Source organism: Magnolia sinica, chromosome 15 (genome assembly GCF_029962835.1).
Source record: "Magnolia sinica isolate HGM2019 chromosome 15, MsV1, whole genome shotgun sequence".
NCBI classification, from domain to species: Eukaryota; Viridiplantae; Streptophyta; class Magnoliopsida; order Magnoliales; family Magnoliaceae; genus Magnolia; species Magnolia sinica.
In genome coordinates, this window is record NC_080587.1 from 37,648,636 (window position 1) to 37,667,070 (window position 18,435).

Consider the following 18,435-nt stretch of genomic DNA (forward strand, 5'->3'; position numbering starts at 1 on the left):
TCTTTTACAAGCCCTAATTCTTGTTTAGAATAACTTAGAGCACCCCTTTAATATAGAAACAATCTATATCGACTTGGAATCGATTTTAAATTTACGCACTTTTGTTACACTTTGGTCGCACTGATAGTAGCCTTCGGTCGCACCGAACATCACTTTGGTCACACTGATTGGGTCTCTTTGTTGCAACTGAATTTTCTATAATTTATTATGAAGTTTCTATCTCATTCAGGTCACACCGAACCTTCATTTAGCGGCACCAAATATGGCTTTGGTTGGACCTTAGTTTCAAACCGAAATGACTTTGAAAATTACTATTTTTTACTGGACTGTCTTGGGTACTTCTGTCGGACTGAATCAACCTCAGGTGGGACCAAACAGTTTGTTATTTATGCTGTTAGACTATGTGATTTTTCAGTCTTTTCTCTCTCATTTGCACTTGATTTTCTTGGATACTTGATATGTAAATTCTTCAATAATAACCTCCAAATTTTCAATTCTTCATTGATCATTATTTTGAGCTTTAATTCTTCCTCTAAGCATGTATTCATCTTAGGCTTTCGAACTACATAGCATGTAAAAAACATATCTTATTAAATCAATTTAACACTTAAATGTAACCGAAAATAGTGCAATTAGAGAAATAAATATGTAATATTTAAACGTTATTGGTAGGTAACTAGTTGTAGGGCACATAACTTTTATTGGTCTTTAGTTATTTGCCTTTATAGTATTTAGAACCAAGAGGCTTGCGATAGTTGTGGCATACACGAGCGGTCATCTCAACAATGTGATGAGGCTCACATACTAAAGACGGGTAGAAAATAGCTTTCTAGCTTCCATCATTAGGTGATGAGACTATCTACATTGGACAATGACCGTAAAGGAATATGATACCAGTCAAAGGACATGGCTGTGTGAAAGGTCCATTATGGATTGTTAGTGCCCATAATCGTTCAGGCTAAAGGTGAATTTTACGCCTAAGCTTGGCCATAGATGTTGTTGATAGGTTTACGCGTAGGTGCATAATTCGATCCAATAGCCTTCGTGCATGGTGTCGGAGCTTGTATTTGGAGAGCCCTAGTGCATGGAGCAATATCCTTTCGTTTATTACGGTCCTTAACGCATGGCGTAGGGTCCTTTTAAAGAAGGGGGCAAAATTTTTCAGATGAGGCCTATCTTAGAAGTGTATGTGCCTGAAGTTCCAAGAGTTCAACCCTCGTATATCCATGTACTTGTCTGTGTGTTTACATGCTTCTTTGTTTATATATTTATGTTTGATGTGAAATGAGTGCGAGAGGTATTTATAAGCTTACATGATTGATTTTTCTAGTACCTTGATTTCTAGGTCTTTATGTGTGGGGCAGATACCCTCTATCAGTTTTCTACTTCCTCGTCGTGATGTGATAATGACATTGTTTGATGCAGGTCTGCTAGAGTTGAGTTGATGTGGCGAAAAAATGTGGTTGGCCGTGTGGGGCTTCGTTTTGGCTAAGTATAGAAAATTTGGTGTTAACACTTGTATGGTGCAACTTGGGTAAGTTAGTTCGAGTTGAGGGTAAACTTGAGCTCAACCTAGTCTCAAGGGGAGACAATTTGCAACTCGATCCAGCCTAAAGTCCAGCTTGAGGTTGCCCACCCCAACCCAACTTAAAGTTCTTTATATAATATAATCTGACCTAACACCAGACATGACCTAGCTTACCCAAATAGACCCAAATAGGCGTGCTTATTTCCAAAATGACCAAACTAGATGCAAATTTCTCAACTAGTGTCCAATCTAAATCCAAATCCGGTTGGTGTTTTCCAACTTGAAACCGAACTTGGGTTGGGTCAATCGGTTGGGTTGACCCTGAAGCCAAGTTGCAGCCCCAGACCCAAGTTACAGCCCGAGTCTCTCGTACGTGAATTGAATACTACACCACGAAGCCGCGGCGGGAGATGATGTGGTCTATTGGGATTGTTGGTTTGCAGGCCTTTTTATAGGGGCGCTAATATGTTCCCTCTAAAATGACAACATTGAATAAAGTATTATCCTTTGCGTGGTGCCATTTCATTGGTGTGCATAAGCAGCCATAGAGGAGCCACCGACTTTTATAAGTCGAGTACGTACTCTACTCTTTTTTGACAGGCACATGCATGCCAATGAAATGACACATGTTGGCTTATCTAGGTGACACCTTATCCACTCCTTTCTTAGAAATGGGGCTTAGTGAGTACATATTGATGGTAAAAGGCTTTCACCAAAATTTCTTATGATAGTAAGCGACGTGGGATCCATAGTGATGTTTGTGAGAAATCCACCCTATTCATCTATTTTTTCCATTCATGTAGGATATGGTCTTAAAAAAATGACGCATATCCAAAAACTCAAGGGATTCATCCTATAAGGAATGTTCTTATGAACGGTCTTATATAAGCATCATGGGATCCCATGGGGTTTCAAAGGTAGGCATTTCGTTACTCAATTTTTATTGTAGCATCACGGGGATCCCACGGGGTTTCAATGATAGGCATTTCGTTACTCAATTTTTATTGTAGTACGGTTTACTTGACTTTTGCATCTCTGGGTGAATTTCTTATAAACATTACGGTAGCCCGATGCAGCTTTTGAAATGTTACTGCAAAAGGCTCTCGAAGACCAAAGCGTATTGGCCGGTGTACGACACACCGGCTATATAGCTGCTGGGCACGTGTCGTGCAAAGACGAGCACCGACGCTCTATACGAATTGTTTAAAGGAGATCAAAGTTGCATGAGCCCCACAGTTATGTATTTATTATATCTTCACCGGTCATCTATTTTTAGAAAATAATTTAGAGAATTATTAAAAAAATGAATCATATTCAAAGATCATCCCGACCACAACACAACTAACAGCGGAGACAATGATTTTTACTGTTAAATAATTCGTAAGGCCCATTATAATGTTTATTTTCCATCCAATCTGTTCATAAGGTCACAAAGACATGATGAAGAGGAAAAAAAAATCATATTGATCCAAAACTTTTGTGACCCCAAAAAGGATTTCAACGGTAGACGTTCAATCCCCCATTGCTTTTTGCAGTGTGGTCCACTTGATAGTTAGATCTAGCTTATTTTTAGTCTGAAGCCTTAAGACAAGCTCCCCAAATGGATGGAGAGTTGGGATATAACACATATCTCGTGATCAAACTCACAGAGCTTACTGACATGAATACAGCAGCAGCTGTATAGTTGGGCTGAGGTACACCAGCGCTTCCCTCGAAGGCAATCCATGTCCAGGTCTATTTTCTTGGTGTGAGTAGCCTATGTCCAACTAAATCTTAATGCACTGTGGTAGACTAGAGGACTACCCAACCGGTGTCCCATCAAATCTCCCATCCATGAGTTCAATGGATTCCTAACTGCGGGGCTCACCTTGATATAGATGCCTTGCATCCAAGCTGTCCATCTCTTTTGACGCCCTATTTTAGGATATTATCTAAAAAATTAAGCAGGTCTAACTTGTAAGTGGACCACACCACAAACCACAAGAAACAGTGGAGATTAAATATCCACCGTTAAAAACTTATTGGGAGTCACCAGAATGTTTATTTCCCATGTAACTTGTTAATAAGGTCACAAAGGATCACATAAATACCAGCTTGATACAAAACTTCTGTCACCTGCAATAAGGTTTTAACGGTCAATCACCACTGTTTCTTTTTCGGAATCATGCTCACCAACGAGCTTTCAAAAGGATGGACGGCGTGGATGTATAACATACGTCACGGTAGGCCCCACAGTCAGGGATAGTCGACGCGCCTGTTCAACGATCTCGGTCGAATTTGGGTTAACACAGAGCAAAGCAGCGTTTAGTTTTCTAAAAAAAGAAAAGAAAAACAAAAGTTCCACTTTTGCCGCTCAGTGCGTTCGTCAGTCCCTCTATAAAATACCTCTCGCCTTCTGCATCCTCCACCTCTCACATTGTCAGTCCCCTATAATTATTCCTTCCCACAACAAACATTCTTTCTTCCACTCCACCGAGGACTCAAGACAACTAAGAAAAAACTTCAAGCAGAAATCCATCACGTCCATGGAATCCTTAATCCTCCAGCTCCATGAGATCGAGGCCGTCAAATTCGGCACCTTCAAGCTGAAATCCGGCATCACATCGCCTATCTACATCGACCTCCGCCTCATAGTTTCCTACCCTTCCCTTCTTAATCACATCTCCACCGTCCTTTCATCGTCCATCCTCCCGTCTGTTTCCTTCGACCTCCTCTGCGGTGTTCCCTACACCGCTCTCCCCATTGCAACCGCCCTTTCCCTCTCCACCTCAACACCAATGCTCATGCGCCGTAAGGAGATCAAGTCCTACGGCACCAGCAAGTCCATCGAGGGCGCTTTCCGTCCAGGCCAGACCGTCCTGATCATTGAGGATCTCGTCACCAGTGGCACGTCTGTTATGGAGACCTCCGCCCCGCTGCGGGCCGCGGGACTGAAGGTCACGGATGCTGTCGTGATCATCGACAGGGAGCAGGGTGGGAGGGAGAATTTGGAGGTGGATGGTATAAGGCTGCATGCGGTGATGAAGCTGTCGGAGGTGGTAGATGTGCTTGTTAGGAATGGGAAGGTGTCGGAGGAGATGGGAGCGATGGTTAGGGCCTTTTTGGATGAGAATCGGAGGGTGGCTGCCCCGGCGGCGCGAGTTAGCGTTCCAAAGGCGTCCTATTGGGAGAGAGCGGGAATGGCAAAGAATCCGATGGGAAAGAGGCTTCTGGAGGTGATGGAGCAGAAGGAGAGTAATCTGTGCGTTGCTGCAGATGTTGCAACGGCCAAGGAGTTGCTCGCCCTTGCTGAAAAGGTTATTTCAATTGTTATTTATTTATTTATAATATATATTTCTTTTTCTTTTTTGCTTTTGCATTTCCCCTTTTCAGTTGTTTCTGTTCCCCATGGGCTCAAGTTGGAATTTTTGTTCATTGGGTTTTATTAACATTTTCAGATGAGATGGAATATGTAGTGTCTGGTGCACAAAGTAGAGTTTTTTGTTCGGGCTGGTATTCTGTACATGTGGGGCCTACCTTTGTTTTTGTTGATCCATGCTGCAAATAAATGCTCCTACAGATAATCCTAGCCATCCGTTTTTCCACCTGCAAGTTGGTGGTTAAGATGAAAATGTTGCTAACATGCATACACTTGGGGAAAGATTGGAGTCAGATTGATTTAGTGGAGGAGATTTTCTGTCCATTGCCCATCTATGGTGGGGTCCACCTGTTGAAACAATATGGACCACTGACGGATGAGCTCCACCTGTAGAAAATGGTGGCCTAAATGTAAATGCCAGACATTTGGGCCGAGTGCCTCATTCTCATTGTAGGACTGGTTGTACAATGTACTCTCTGGTAGACAGGGACGAGTCCCTGTCTACCGGTTCAGGGACATCTGGTAGACAGGGTCCACTCTCTGTGATTGAAACCATTCATTTTGTGGGTCCACCTTTAATGGCTTATGATGCAATGATCTAACCAATCGCCTTGATTAATGGACTTTTGCTTGTTTGAACGCGTACTGTTGGCTTTATTATTTCAACTGTATGTTTTCACACCATGTTGGAGTCTGATCCACTTTGATGGGACTTTCACACTGTGATCCATTGATAAATGGGGTCCACCAAATGTTTCAATTGTTCAATTGGGTTCAATCTATCTCTTAAAGATAGATTGAAGTGGCAATTTGCAGCATATGCTAACCTAGTATGCATGTTATGAGGCCTTCAAGAAAATGCTTGGACCAAAAAAATGGACTGGTCCACTCATCATTGAAGAGGCAATTTGCAGCATGCGCTAAACTACTATGCATGTTATGATGCCTTCAAGAAAATGCTTGGACCAAAAAAATGGACTGGTCCACTCATAAGTGACCATGTGTGTTGGAGAAAAATAAATGGTTAGAGGAAACCAGCAAATTGTTGATATTCAATATATGTGGTTTGCCCAATGAGTGGAAAGATTTTTGGGTGAAACAAGTTCATGATGGACTCCTCCTGATGAATGACGGATCTCGCATTATACTAGGTTATCATTGTGCCAGAATTTCATCTTCAATCTATCCTCATGTAAATAGCTTTACCATTTGCCCTCATCTATTTGTCGTCGTTAATTTGGAAAAGTCCGACGATTAGTCATATCCACTTTCTTTCTTTCTTCTTTTTTTTTTTTTAATTTTTTTTTAAATCTTTATTTATTATTATTATTATTATTTTTATAAAATAAAAGATAAACAATTGAAACATTCTTTCTTTTGTTGAAAATGTTAAGGCTAGGTCTGACCCAATATGACTTAGATGATCAGACCTTAGAACATGGACAGGCCAAAACTGACATGTAGGGGGCATATAGAACTGCATGACATTACTTTGTGTCCAAAATGTGAAAAAAGAAAGAAAGAAAAAAGGAAAGAAGTGGGAAACATGAGAATCTTTCTTTTATGTGTGTTCTCAACATGTCTTCAATGGCGTATTTGACCATTCTTTGGTAACAATGCTGTTTGTTGGCATGTGCTACTAGAAACCGAGTTTTGAGTGTTTGACCTCTACATCTACATTTGGTATTAAAGCATTTGGGAATTAAAAATTCTTAAGTTTTAGTGATTCTTATAAATTGATATGATGTTATCCACTATTATCTCCACATGTATGCATAGACTTTGGCATATATTGTACACTACACTAGCCAATAGTGTATGTGTTGTATAAACTTCATGGCTACATGCTCACTTCTAAGAATTTAGAATCTCTTAAACCTGAAACATATAGATATAGGTGCAAAAAACTTAACTACCAAGCACTAATTACCAGTAATGACATATGAGAATACTGCCAGTGCCTTGTTGATGTCAAATATTCTAACTGATAACTCTCACACCAATCTTCTTTAGAGTGGGTGCACTTTCTTTGTAGGTGGCCCACCATTCAGCTACGCAGATAGCTGATAACTATATCAGTCATAACAAAGTCGTTAGAATACACAAAAGGTATAATACATTCAACCCCAAGTTCCTAAATCTTACCTGGTTTGCTTATCAGTATGGAGTGCCTTGCTGTGCATCCCAAACCCTCCTAACTCAAGTGCATAAGTATCCAATTATGAGCAATACATAGAGAAAATAGTTTGTTTAAATAAAAATATTTGCGATTCATTTGATATCATAAATGAAGGTCGAAAGTGGTTACTTCATTAATTGTATTGATTATCTTATTGATGTCAACTCTAATCTCTTTATTACCATTTTTTATGGGGTGCCCTCCAATGGTACCGGCATAGTAAGCTTACAGCACTACTGGGTAGAGGTGGGGCCCAATGATGTGTTCATGGAATCCAACCTGTCCATAAGATGCGTCACCTTAGAAAACCCCCAGGGCCCAAAAATCAGCCCGATCCAAAACTCCGATAGGCCACAACACGGGGAACATATTAAGATGGAATGCCCACTGTTGATTAGCGTGGGGGAGCCACCATGTTGTGTATATAAAATCAAAGCTGTTCAAACCTTCATCCAGTCCAGATGGAGTGTCAGGCCAAAATTCAGGCTGTTTTGCAAGTCAGGTGGGCCCCTATGAAATTCAAGGATGGATGTTCCCTTTGCTTTGGCCTGCCTTAGTTTTGAGTTGGGCTGAGTTTTGGATCGTAGGGGTTTTCTGAGGTGATGCATCTGATAGACAGGCTGGATGGTATTAATACATCACGTGGGCACCACATCTTCATGGCACTGCTGTAAGCTTAAGGTGGTAATGGTACCACTGGAGTGCGCCCTTTTTATTCTTATCCCATCATCATAATGTTTGCACAACTGTATGGTCTAGGGGCTGTAGCAGTTGGTATACCCCCCTTTATTAACAAGGTCGTGTACAAACTATAAACCACAGAAAACCTAGCTGGTCGGACCTGTGGGCCCCACAGTCCAATTGGGTGTTGTATTTCGACCATCTGATTGGATTTGTGGGTCCCATACTTCAGTCAGAAGATTTTGGGACCACAACTTCAAGCAGTCGGCGGTGGGGTCCACTTTTGGACCCTTTTGATGATTAGAAATCCTGCATTACCAGATGGATTTAAGAAGAATTATAGAGGGAGTCCTGATGCGTAACAATGTGAATAGTATCCTGATCACCATTTACTGCAAGTGGGCCCATGGTTTGATGATCCTGACCCTTGATCTTTTAGTACCCACAATAGATGGGGGATAACCAAAGCTTTTCCAGATTGGAAGATCCTAACCTTTTTTTTCTTTTCCTGGATATTGCTGCACTTTTCTCCTAATCTTCTGTTTGTAGGCCACTGATTGTAGGTTTAGGAGCATTTGATCAGGTAGATTTTTGGGGATCCACCATCCGCTGTAGGGCCCATCAGTTGAGTACACTTTCCATGTTCTGTTGTTCCAGGACTCTATAGTCCTCAGGTTTCAAACCTCACTTGTGGTGTCTGATAACTGGCATGTCTTTTTGGATTCTCAAGTTGGGGATCCCGCATGCTGGAAGGCATGAATATCAATTACGAGATAAACAAGAACTTGGGTAGTAGTTGTGGAAAAAAAAAAACAGATTTAGGAAAATCTTTGGTAATTATGACATGGCAAGATCAGCTAATTTCTTTCGAAGGTTGATCTTGCTTCCTGTCTTTCCATTTGTTGAATTGTTGCGGCATCTTGAGTTTAAGAAGCTTTCTGATACAGCAGCAGAAATGTTCATTTGTTGCTTCTGGTTTACGTATGCATGCAGGTTGGACCAGAAATTTGCCTATTGAAAACCCATGTGGATATATTGCCTGACTTTACACCAGACTTTGGCCATCAACTTCGTGAGGTACATGTACAAGCATATATTATATTTGCAATGCTGATTTTTCTTTCTTTGTGTTTTCTGTGTTAGGGAAATATTTTATTTTGCTATTGTATGAATCAAAGAAAGAAAAATCAGAAACTTCTTACAGTCTACTGTATGTATATGTAGCTTAGACAACACACGAGTCAGTGGGCATGGTGAATGTCATATGCAAACACACCTATACATGCAAACACATCCATACATCTACTTAATAATAATGAGATTATATTTTGGATGAAAATTCGTTCATAAGGGTGAAATGGTGGTGAACTTTTTGATTTATTTTGTACTAATCTCGCTCTGTTTGGTAGATAAGAAAGTGAGCAATATACGAGACTTGATCTCATATCATTCTCTATGAATAAATGAGGACCTGCCAATGTGGCTACACATCATTTGTGAAATATAAACATGATGGGATTTCCTCCACTTATAAGAAATAAGGAAACTGATCAAGTTTTCCCTACTTGAGCTACTTTGTTTGCATCAAGCTTTTCATAATGTCGATTTTTTTTTGCATCAAGCTTTTCATAATGTTGATTTTTGAAAGCATCTCCAAAATGAATATTAAAGAAAAAGTTCACGTGAACCGTGTGTGTACTTCAATCGCTTTTATGTCGAGGTTTCTTTAACTGAGCAAGTTTTCCCTACTAGAGCTACATTGTTTGACTGTAGCTTTTCATCTTGCTGTTATTATTATTATTATTATTATTTTTGGAAGTATCTATTTCCAAAATGAACATTAAAAACAAGTCTCAAATGCAGTGTTTACTTTAGTTGCTTTTGCATTGAACTTTCATGAAGAAAATGGTTTGGTAGTTTAAAACAAGTGTTCTTCAATCAGCCTTTTTTGTCATTAAATAGTTTATGAGCTTCTGAGTTTTTTGTGTACATTGTAAATATTCTGTAATGTGTTTTTAGTTCTATTTGAATTTTGGCATGAAATAATATCCATTGTGATTGAAAACCCTTACTGTTAGTAGTCAATAATAATTCATTTCTAATTCATATTGTGTTTACTGTAATCATGATAAAAATGATACTTGTGTGGGTATATAAGAGCTCTTTCTTGAAATGATACTCACACGGATACAGAAGAGTTACTTTCTTTCCACTAATAACACAAAAGAATTCCATTTCATGATTTTTGTCAATTTGATAGTGCTGATCAGTATTGTCAAAATCCTGCGATTTATGATTTGAGTTGAATCTTAAGCAAAACGTTTGAAACCCTTTTTATATGAATCCTACGATTTAAGATTCAAATTATACTTGTTTTCTTCTTTTTTAAGCTTCACTTGGCTTTCATTTTGTGGAATGATGGTTAGAAATCAAAATATCTTTTTTCATTGGTCTACGGAATCAAATGCCTTTTCCAATGTGATTATACATTCAAGAAAGGTAACAAGAACATAAATGATTGAAGGATCCTTGTATGTTTTTTAAGGAAAATTTCTTGAAAGACAAAAAAAAAAGAAAGAAAGAAGGAAAGATGAGAATCATTTAATTTTTAAATAATGGCATGTCATTTTAGTGTTGAAGTTTTTAATTTTTCTGATTTATTTATATTTTTCATATTTTTAAGAAAATCACAAAAATCTTACGATTTATGATACGATTTTTGCTATTATGATTTGCGATACAATAACGATTTTGACAGCATTGGTGCCTATAGCCAAACATAGGGTAAGATAATTTTTAGAAAAGATGGTTCAATTGATTTGCTAGGTATTTTAATATCTATTGATATTAATGTTGTTAATATTTTCAATGATTTCGTAGCCTATGCAGACAAAATAACATGATGGGTCTCCTTCGAACATGGTAATATATATATATATATATATATATATATATATATTGACATTATATATTTTTGAACTAAAATCTGCTCACAAAAATTTCCACACTTTTTTGGGATAGAATTTGAAGTTTTTATTATCACTTTCTTTCCCATAAACTAGTTTGCCTTTCCCCCATTTCATTAGTATTTTATACTACTGTACCTTTTCTTTTGTCAATGAATGAAATTTACTTATGAAGAAGGCAAGGGAAATTAGGATGGCTATAAGACCAGCATGCTCTCATGTAGGTGTGTACACGAATCGAGCTAGCTCGGTTAGCTCGCTCGACTCGACTCGAAAAAGCTCGATTCGACTTGGTTCAAAGCTGAGTTTGAGCCGAGTCGAGCTGATTTTTTGAGCTCGAAAATGAGTTCGAGTTGGCTCCAGCTCGACTCGACTTAGATCGAACCCAACTTGAATCGAACTCGGATCGAACCAGTTCGGTGACTCGGTTACTTTGATATTGATGTTGCTCACCAAGTGTTTGATGAAATGACTCAACGAAGTGTGGCTGGTGGCAAGGAAGGTATGTATATGAAACAAATACCTTTTTTTTTTTTTTTTTCTTGATTTTTATGTTGCTTAGAAGGTGTGATAAAATACATGTAAAGCCACTGCTGCTGTTTTACATAAGTGAGATTTTGAAGGTGCAGTCCATGTGTTTGTGAAAATGTTGCACAGGCGAACTCGGTTTGAACTCGGCTCAAATTGGTCCGAGCTGTTGACCGAATCGAGCCGAGTTGGCCAGTCAGGCTCGATGACTGAGCCGATCCAAGTTCAAGCTGGGGTCAGCTAGTGGCCGAGCCGAGTCGAGCTGAGGCCAGCTCGATTCGGTTCGACTCGATGTACACCCCTACTCTTATGGGACAGAAAATTGAGCAGTTAAAGGGCACCATGTCCAGAGCATGAGTGTAGCTGAAATGAGGATGTTGAGATGGATGAATGGCAAGACAAGAAAGGATGGAATTAGAAATGAATGAATTTGAGGGAATTTAGTACCCCAATATTTAACAAGATGAGGGAAAGTAGGCTCAGATGGTTTGGTCATGTTTGGGGACCAAGAACCACATTGGTTAAGAGTGAGTTTGATGCGGGACAGGTGATCTAACCAAGAATGATGTGTTGAAACTAAATAACAGATTAATTAAAGCATTTAAAACACAGAATAAAACTACTCTATCACAAAGTTAAAGAATCCAAGTAACACAACATGTTCTAATTCAAAGTTGTAAACAAACCCGCAATGTAGATTTAATAAAATATGAATGGATTAGGATCTATGGAAGGTGGAACTTCCATCTAGCGTAGGGATTAATCTTGCTTCAAAGGGAATCACTTGTCTTAGTTAGGGTTTTGGTTTAGATTAGGGTTTGTGATTAGGGAAGATAGGATTTGGGAATTAGGGTTTTGAGATTTTGGATGATTTAGGGTTAGGGTTTATGATTAGGGTTTTGGGGAATCTACGTTCTAGGATTGGGCTTTAGGGTTTTAGGCTTAGTGTTTTTATTCAATGCATTTAATGCTAGGGCATTCACATGCCCTCCCCTTTGTCTTTTGGGGTTTTTTTTTTTTACAAGACTACTTCTATGGCTAAAATAAATGTCCAAAATACTCCTTAAATAAACTAACCCCCCCTACCCCCCGCGATTTTTTTTTTTAAATTTTTTAATTTTTAAACCCTCTAATGTCCCATGATGCCAAGATGGGCCAACGGTCTAGATGATCCAATGTGCGAAATCCAATCGTCCATTGTAAGCGTCCACTCAATCCAACGGTTTATATGTGTTCCATAAGCTTCTATATGTAGCCCACATGCATATTCCTAGTGTGAAGTCTTCAAAGATGCATAAACATGCATGTGAGGTCTTCCAACGGGGCTATGTCCTCGATCTGGGCCCCATATAATGATCATATAACCATAGAGATGCTGGAATTGGGGCCAAAGATCTCATCCTCCTCTAGTATACTTTGACTGCTGCTCGGATGTCCTCTTCAACTCCCCTCAATTGAGAAGAGTTTGCCTCTAGCGAAATGAAGCTGCGATAATGCTTTAGGAGATTCGGGTCTAGCCTTTGAAGCTTGGTCTCTGTAATCCATGTATCGTCTAACTCTAGCCTGTTCTTCCACTTGACAAGATATTTTTGGTGACCTGTGTTTAGTAGAAACCAGTTGTTCGTCCAAGATGCCTTCTAGCTCATCTATTTTACTAGGTATGGATGGTAAATGAGGCAAAGGCTGGGAAGGCTGGTTTGACAAGAGCCATGGGTTATGGAATGGATTAGGATCTAGGTTACTGTGTGGGTCGGGAGAAAGGATGGTGGGTGGAGATGTTGGACCATTAAAAGACACAAGATCTTCCACAATGAATGTAGAACTAATGCTCATATCAGTTGAAAGATCTACAATATATGCATTAACTCCCAATCTTTTCAATATTTTATAAGGTCCCGCACTACGCGCGTGTAATTTCTTCACGGTTCCTTGCGGAAACCATTCTAACCTTATTTGAACGATCACATATTCCTCAACTTGAAATTCCTTACACCTGTGATGACAGTCGGCAAATATTTTGTATTTTTCATTTCTCACATTAATCCGTTTCTTGATTTCAGCATGCAAATCATGAATATGCCGTGTAAATGCATTTGCGGACTCTGAAGGTCTATGGGAGACTGACATGGGAATGAGATATATAGGCTTCCTAGGCTTGTAATCATGCATTAGACTCAAGCCTATCGACATATCGACTAAACTATTATATGCACACTTTGCTACTAGTAAAACTGAATCGCAAATCCTAATATGGTCATCCACAAGACATTGTAAAATGTTTCTTAAGTTTCAATTAACCACTTTTGTTTGACTGTCAGTTTGGGAATGGTATGCTGACGAGAAATGGAGTCTCGTACCCATCATATGCCAAAGTGTCTTCCATTCATCTCTTGAGCGAATCCGTATACAATGATACCCGCTTTTGAGGTCGATCTTGGAAAAGATCGTGGCATTGACCATCATATCCAACATGTCGTCAAGATGCGGTACAGGAAACCGATACTTGACCATGATCTTGTTGATGGCCCAACTATCCATGCACATGCGCCAAGTGCCATCTTTCTTAGGCGTGAGGAGGGTTGGCATGACACAGGGACTCAAACTCTCTTAAATGAACCCTTTTCTAAGAAGCTCATCAACTTGTCTCTTTAATTTTTCATGCTCTGCGAGGTTCATTCGGTAGTGAGGAAGGTTTGGTAGAGGCAACCCATGGACAAGATCTATGGTATGCTGAATGTGTTGTATGGGTGGAAGCTTATTTGGTAGGTCTTGAGGGAAAACATTGCTAAACTCTTCCAACACCGGAATCACTTCAGGTGGTCACTTTATGCTAACCTCGGGTATGACCTCTCTTGCCATGAGAGCTTACATTATCGAATCAACTTTAGTCTCCCTTTCAAACTCTTTAGCGTTTATTATGTGTAAAGACTTAGGTTGGGACTTTCTCATATCTTTAGGATCATCCTTCTTGACGTCCACTTTCTTCTCCGAGGTGCTTTTGGGCAGAAGAAGATTTTGACTTTATCCTCTTACATTCGTACATAAATGAACACGTATTTGAGCGACCGAATAGTGCCACATCACGATCATACAACCAAGGTTTGCCCAAAATGACATTGTATACATCCATATGCAAAACATCACACTGAAATTGCGCGTTTATGTAACACGGCATGTGGAAGCTTGTGGAGCTTAAAATTATGGCCAAGTCGTAGAGGGGGGTGAATAGGACAATTTGAAATTATTTACCAATTAATTTAATTAAGTGAGTTCAAGATCCTAGACTATGAAACATACAACCACATGAGCAACGGGTCCAAGATGAGAGAGAGATATCTAGTGTGTGTGCTAAATTAAGCACCTATCATATAATCTATTCATGCATTTAATATAAACAAATCAATCACAAGCATAAATAGAATTGCATACACAAATAAACAATTGCAAACACAAGGATATATAGTGGTTCGGCTAAATCCCTACTCCACTATTGGATGACGAACTCAAACTCGAGTTTTTCAGATTTACTATCTCGGTAGTTTTTTTTTTTTTATATATATATATATATATTTAATAGGTTTACCATTAACCTTCACAATGGTTTTCAATAGGTTCACCACAAACTTACATGTACACGTACACACCCGTATCGGTGGCTCACACAGAGACTACGTACACTCTTGCTGGAGGCTTACATAGAGACTAACAAAGGTTTTCTATTGGCTAACCAATAACCTTTATGTACACGCCCGCTAATGGCTCACACAGAGACATTCAGAGGTTTTCTATAGGCTAACCAATAACCTATACGTGCACACCCGTGTCAATGGCTAACACAGAGACTTAGTTGAGTTTAGAATACAAACTCTATACTCAAATCTATAAGATTTGAGTATATAATGGACTCTAAATACACTCTTACAAGTTTGGATGAGCCCTATTGATAGCACATTTCTTTATATGCTTGATCAATCTTGATACGACTTTTCTTCAGCTCCCTTGATCTTTAATGTGGATGTTTTTCAGCTCCAATGATCGGCTACTTTGCAATGATGTACTTATGAGGATGTTAAGGTAATGAGATGGTGGTGGAATCTACTACAACTAATGTGATAGTTGGTTCCAAATGGGGATTCACTTAAATGGTCATTATAGAGGATGATAGACAAAATGAATTTACCTATATGATTGGTGTCTAATGTCTAGAGAATGCAGGAGAACATGATCATCTTCAAATGGAGCTTGGAATGCTCATTAGAGTGATGAATCGCAAGGAAGATTACATGAATCTCTCTGGATTAGAGTCTAGAAGAGGTGGAAAGGTCTGCCTAACAGAAAATTTCGTCCTCCAAGTTTCTCCACAACCAAACCTTACACAAGGTGCACTTGCCACGGTGCAATGATCAAAGTTTCTAAGTTCTCAAATGGGAATGCTAATTTTATACTAGGTTTCCATTGCAACTTAGATCTTTGTAAGGCCTGTTCCCACAACACATGATATTGTTCGCTTTGCCGAAGCTAATAGATTTAAAACGAGTCATGCCTGTTAAGGAAGTAACCCAACTTATAGCCACCACAACTTCGGACGACGCTTCCGATGTGGGACAAAGTTCTACCCAGTGTTCGAAATATCAGTATCGCACCCTTGGGATATAGATACGTATTGGTTATCGCATGGGATATATCATTTGTATCGCATAATTTATCGCACTTTTTGGGAAACATGGGGAAACATTGGGAAAATGGTTGAATTTTTCAATGAAACTTCATGGATTGTTAAAAAGGACTTTAATACACACTTTTAAATCATAACATCTAAAAAAAAAGTGCACACAGTAGGTTTCCTTTGTATAAGGTCATAAACCATATGCTGTTTGATTGAACTAAGGCAATTATATTCAAATATAATGCATAACATTTATAAATGAATCAAAACATTTATGAAAGCACAACTAAGTGGGCGCCACCACAAAACAAAACAATGGGGACAGTGACACCCACCGTTGAAACCTTCCTAGGGCCCACCATGATGTTTATTTGAGATCCAACTTGTTCATAAGGTCACACATACCTGGATGAGCTTTCAAAATGGATGGACAATGTGGATGTAAGGCACATACCCTACAGTGGCCCCCATAGTTAGGGATCCATCGAGTGGGATGCAGGTTGCATACTGATGCTTCCAGGGGGTAACGAGGTGGCTACTGGATAATGCTCTGTGAGCCCCACCATGATATTTGTTTTATATGCATGGTCCATCTATTTGTTCAGGTCATTTTAGGGCATGTGGCCAAAATGGAAACAGGTCCAAATCTCAAGTGGACCACACTACAAGAAAACAATGGTGATTAAACATTCACCATTAAAAACTTCATAGGGCCCACTGTAATGTTTATTTTGCATCAAACCTGTTGATTAGGTCACATAAACCTAGATGAAGGGAAAACACAAATATCAGCTTCATCCAAAACTTTTGTGGCCCTCATGAAGTTTTTAATGGTGAGCCTTCAATCACCATTGTTTCCTTTAGTGTGGTCCACATGAGATTTTGATCTACCTTATTTTTTGGCTAATGCCTAAAATGATCTAAAAAAATGGACATAAACGTCAAGTTTTTAATGGTGAGCCTTCAATCACCATTGTTTTTTCACTTCATCCCAAGGGAAATGATGTTATAAACGGTTTAGATGGCACATAAACATCAAGGTGGAGCACGGGAAGGTTTCAACGATATGAAACTTTGTCTAGTTTTCCTTCTCCTATGGCCGTCTTGAGTTTTGAATCCATCTGATTTTTGGTCTCGTGTCTTAAAATGATATGGACAAACGGATGGACGGTGTGGATTTTTTAAAAACTTTATGGTGGGCCCCACCTAACTTCCCTAGGAACTTCTTGCGAAAGGGGTTATCAGGAAATCCGCTCCCACCATTTTCGCGCTCGACCTTGCTAAGGAACCAACGAGGTGTGTGGGACCTAATCGTGGCCCTAACCATTATGTATGTGTTGTATCCACGCCGTCCATCCATTCGGAGAGATCATTTTATGGCCTGATCCAAAGAATTAGGCGTATCTAAAGCTCAAGTGGACCCTACCACAGATAACAATGGGGTAATGACACCCATCGTTGAAACTTGAAACCACTTCTATGGGGTCCACGATGATGTTTATTTGAGATCCAACCTGTTCATAAGTTCATACAAATATGGGCCAAGGTAAAACACAAATATCAGCTTGATCGAAAACTTTGGTGGCCCTTACAAAGTTTTTAATGATAGGAGTTCAATCCTTGTTGTTTTGTGTGGTGGGGTCCACTTGATTTTTGGATTTGACCCATTATTTGTCGTATGACCAAAAATAATATCTCCAAATGGATGAACAGAATGGATATACAATACATACATCTATGTGGGCCCCATGGTAAGGGCCACACCGTCTTTAGTGCAACCAAGTCGCATCAAATCCACTTTCCCTTACTTAAGGGGGCGTGGATCAGGTGTTACTCAGGTAACTACTAACTACTCAGCGGGTGTTAACCCTACGGTCGGGCCCACCTCTGATGGTATGTTGTATATCCGCTCTGTCCATTTGTTTTTACAGATCAGTTTTAGGACGTTGTCCCAAACATTAAATACATCCAAATCTCAGGTGGACCAGACCACATGAAACAGGGATGATTGAACGTTCACCATTAAAAACATATCATGGCCTACTTTAAGTAGATCCGTAATGTTTATTTGTCATCCAACCCATTGATATGGTCAATTAGAGCCGGATGAAGGGAATGTACAAATATTAGCTTAAATCAAAACTTTCCTGGCCTATAAAATACTTTTAATGGTCATTCACCACTTTTTCTGGTGTGGTCCACCTGAGATATGGATTTTCTTAAGTTTTGGCATAAAGTCCTTAAATGATATGAAAAAATGTGTGGATGGCCTGATAAAACATATACATCAAGGTGGATCCCATGAAGACCGTGACAGACCGTCTGTCTATACATCTCATATGCGTGTCGGATTCATATGAAAAAAAAGTATGTGAATTGCATCCTACCTCGCCCGTCTCCAGCTGGGAAAGTACAGAAGCTTCGAGTGGTCACTGTGATTTATGGGTCTTATCCACACAGTCCATCCATTTTTTATATCATTTTAGGATATAAGCTCAAAAATGAGGAAGATCCAAGGCCCAAGTGGAC

General features: G+C 39.4%; 1 protein-coding gene across 1 annotated transcript in view; it reads left to right on the top strand.

The window, feature by feature from the left end:
* Window positions 1-3,847: 3,847 nt before the first annotated feature.
* Window positions 3,848-18,435, top strand: part of LOC131226653 (uridine 5'-monophosphate synthase) — a 49,388-nt gene continuing 34,800 nt past the window's right edge. Inside the window, exons 1-2 of the mRNA XM_058222261.1 lie at window positions 3,848-4,824; window positions 8,740-8,823. Coding sequence (XP_058078244.1) covers window positions 4,054-4,824; window positions 8,740-8,823 — 855 coding nt within the window. The 5' untranslated portion in view covers window positions 3,848-4,053. The remainder of the gene's footprint in view (window positions 4,825-8,739; window positions 8,824-18,435) is intronic.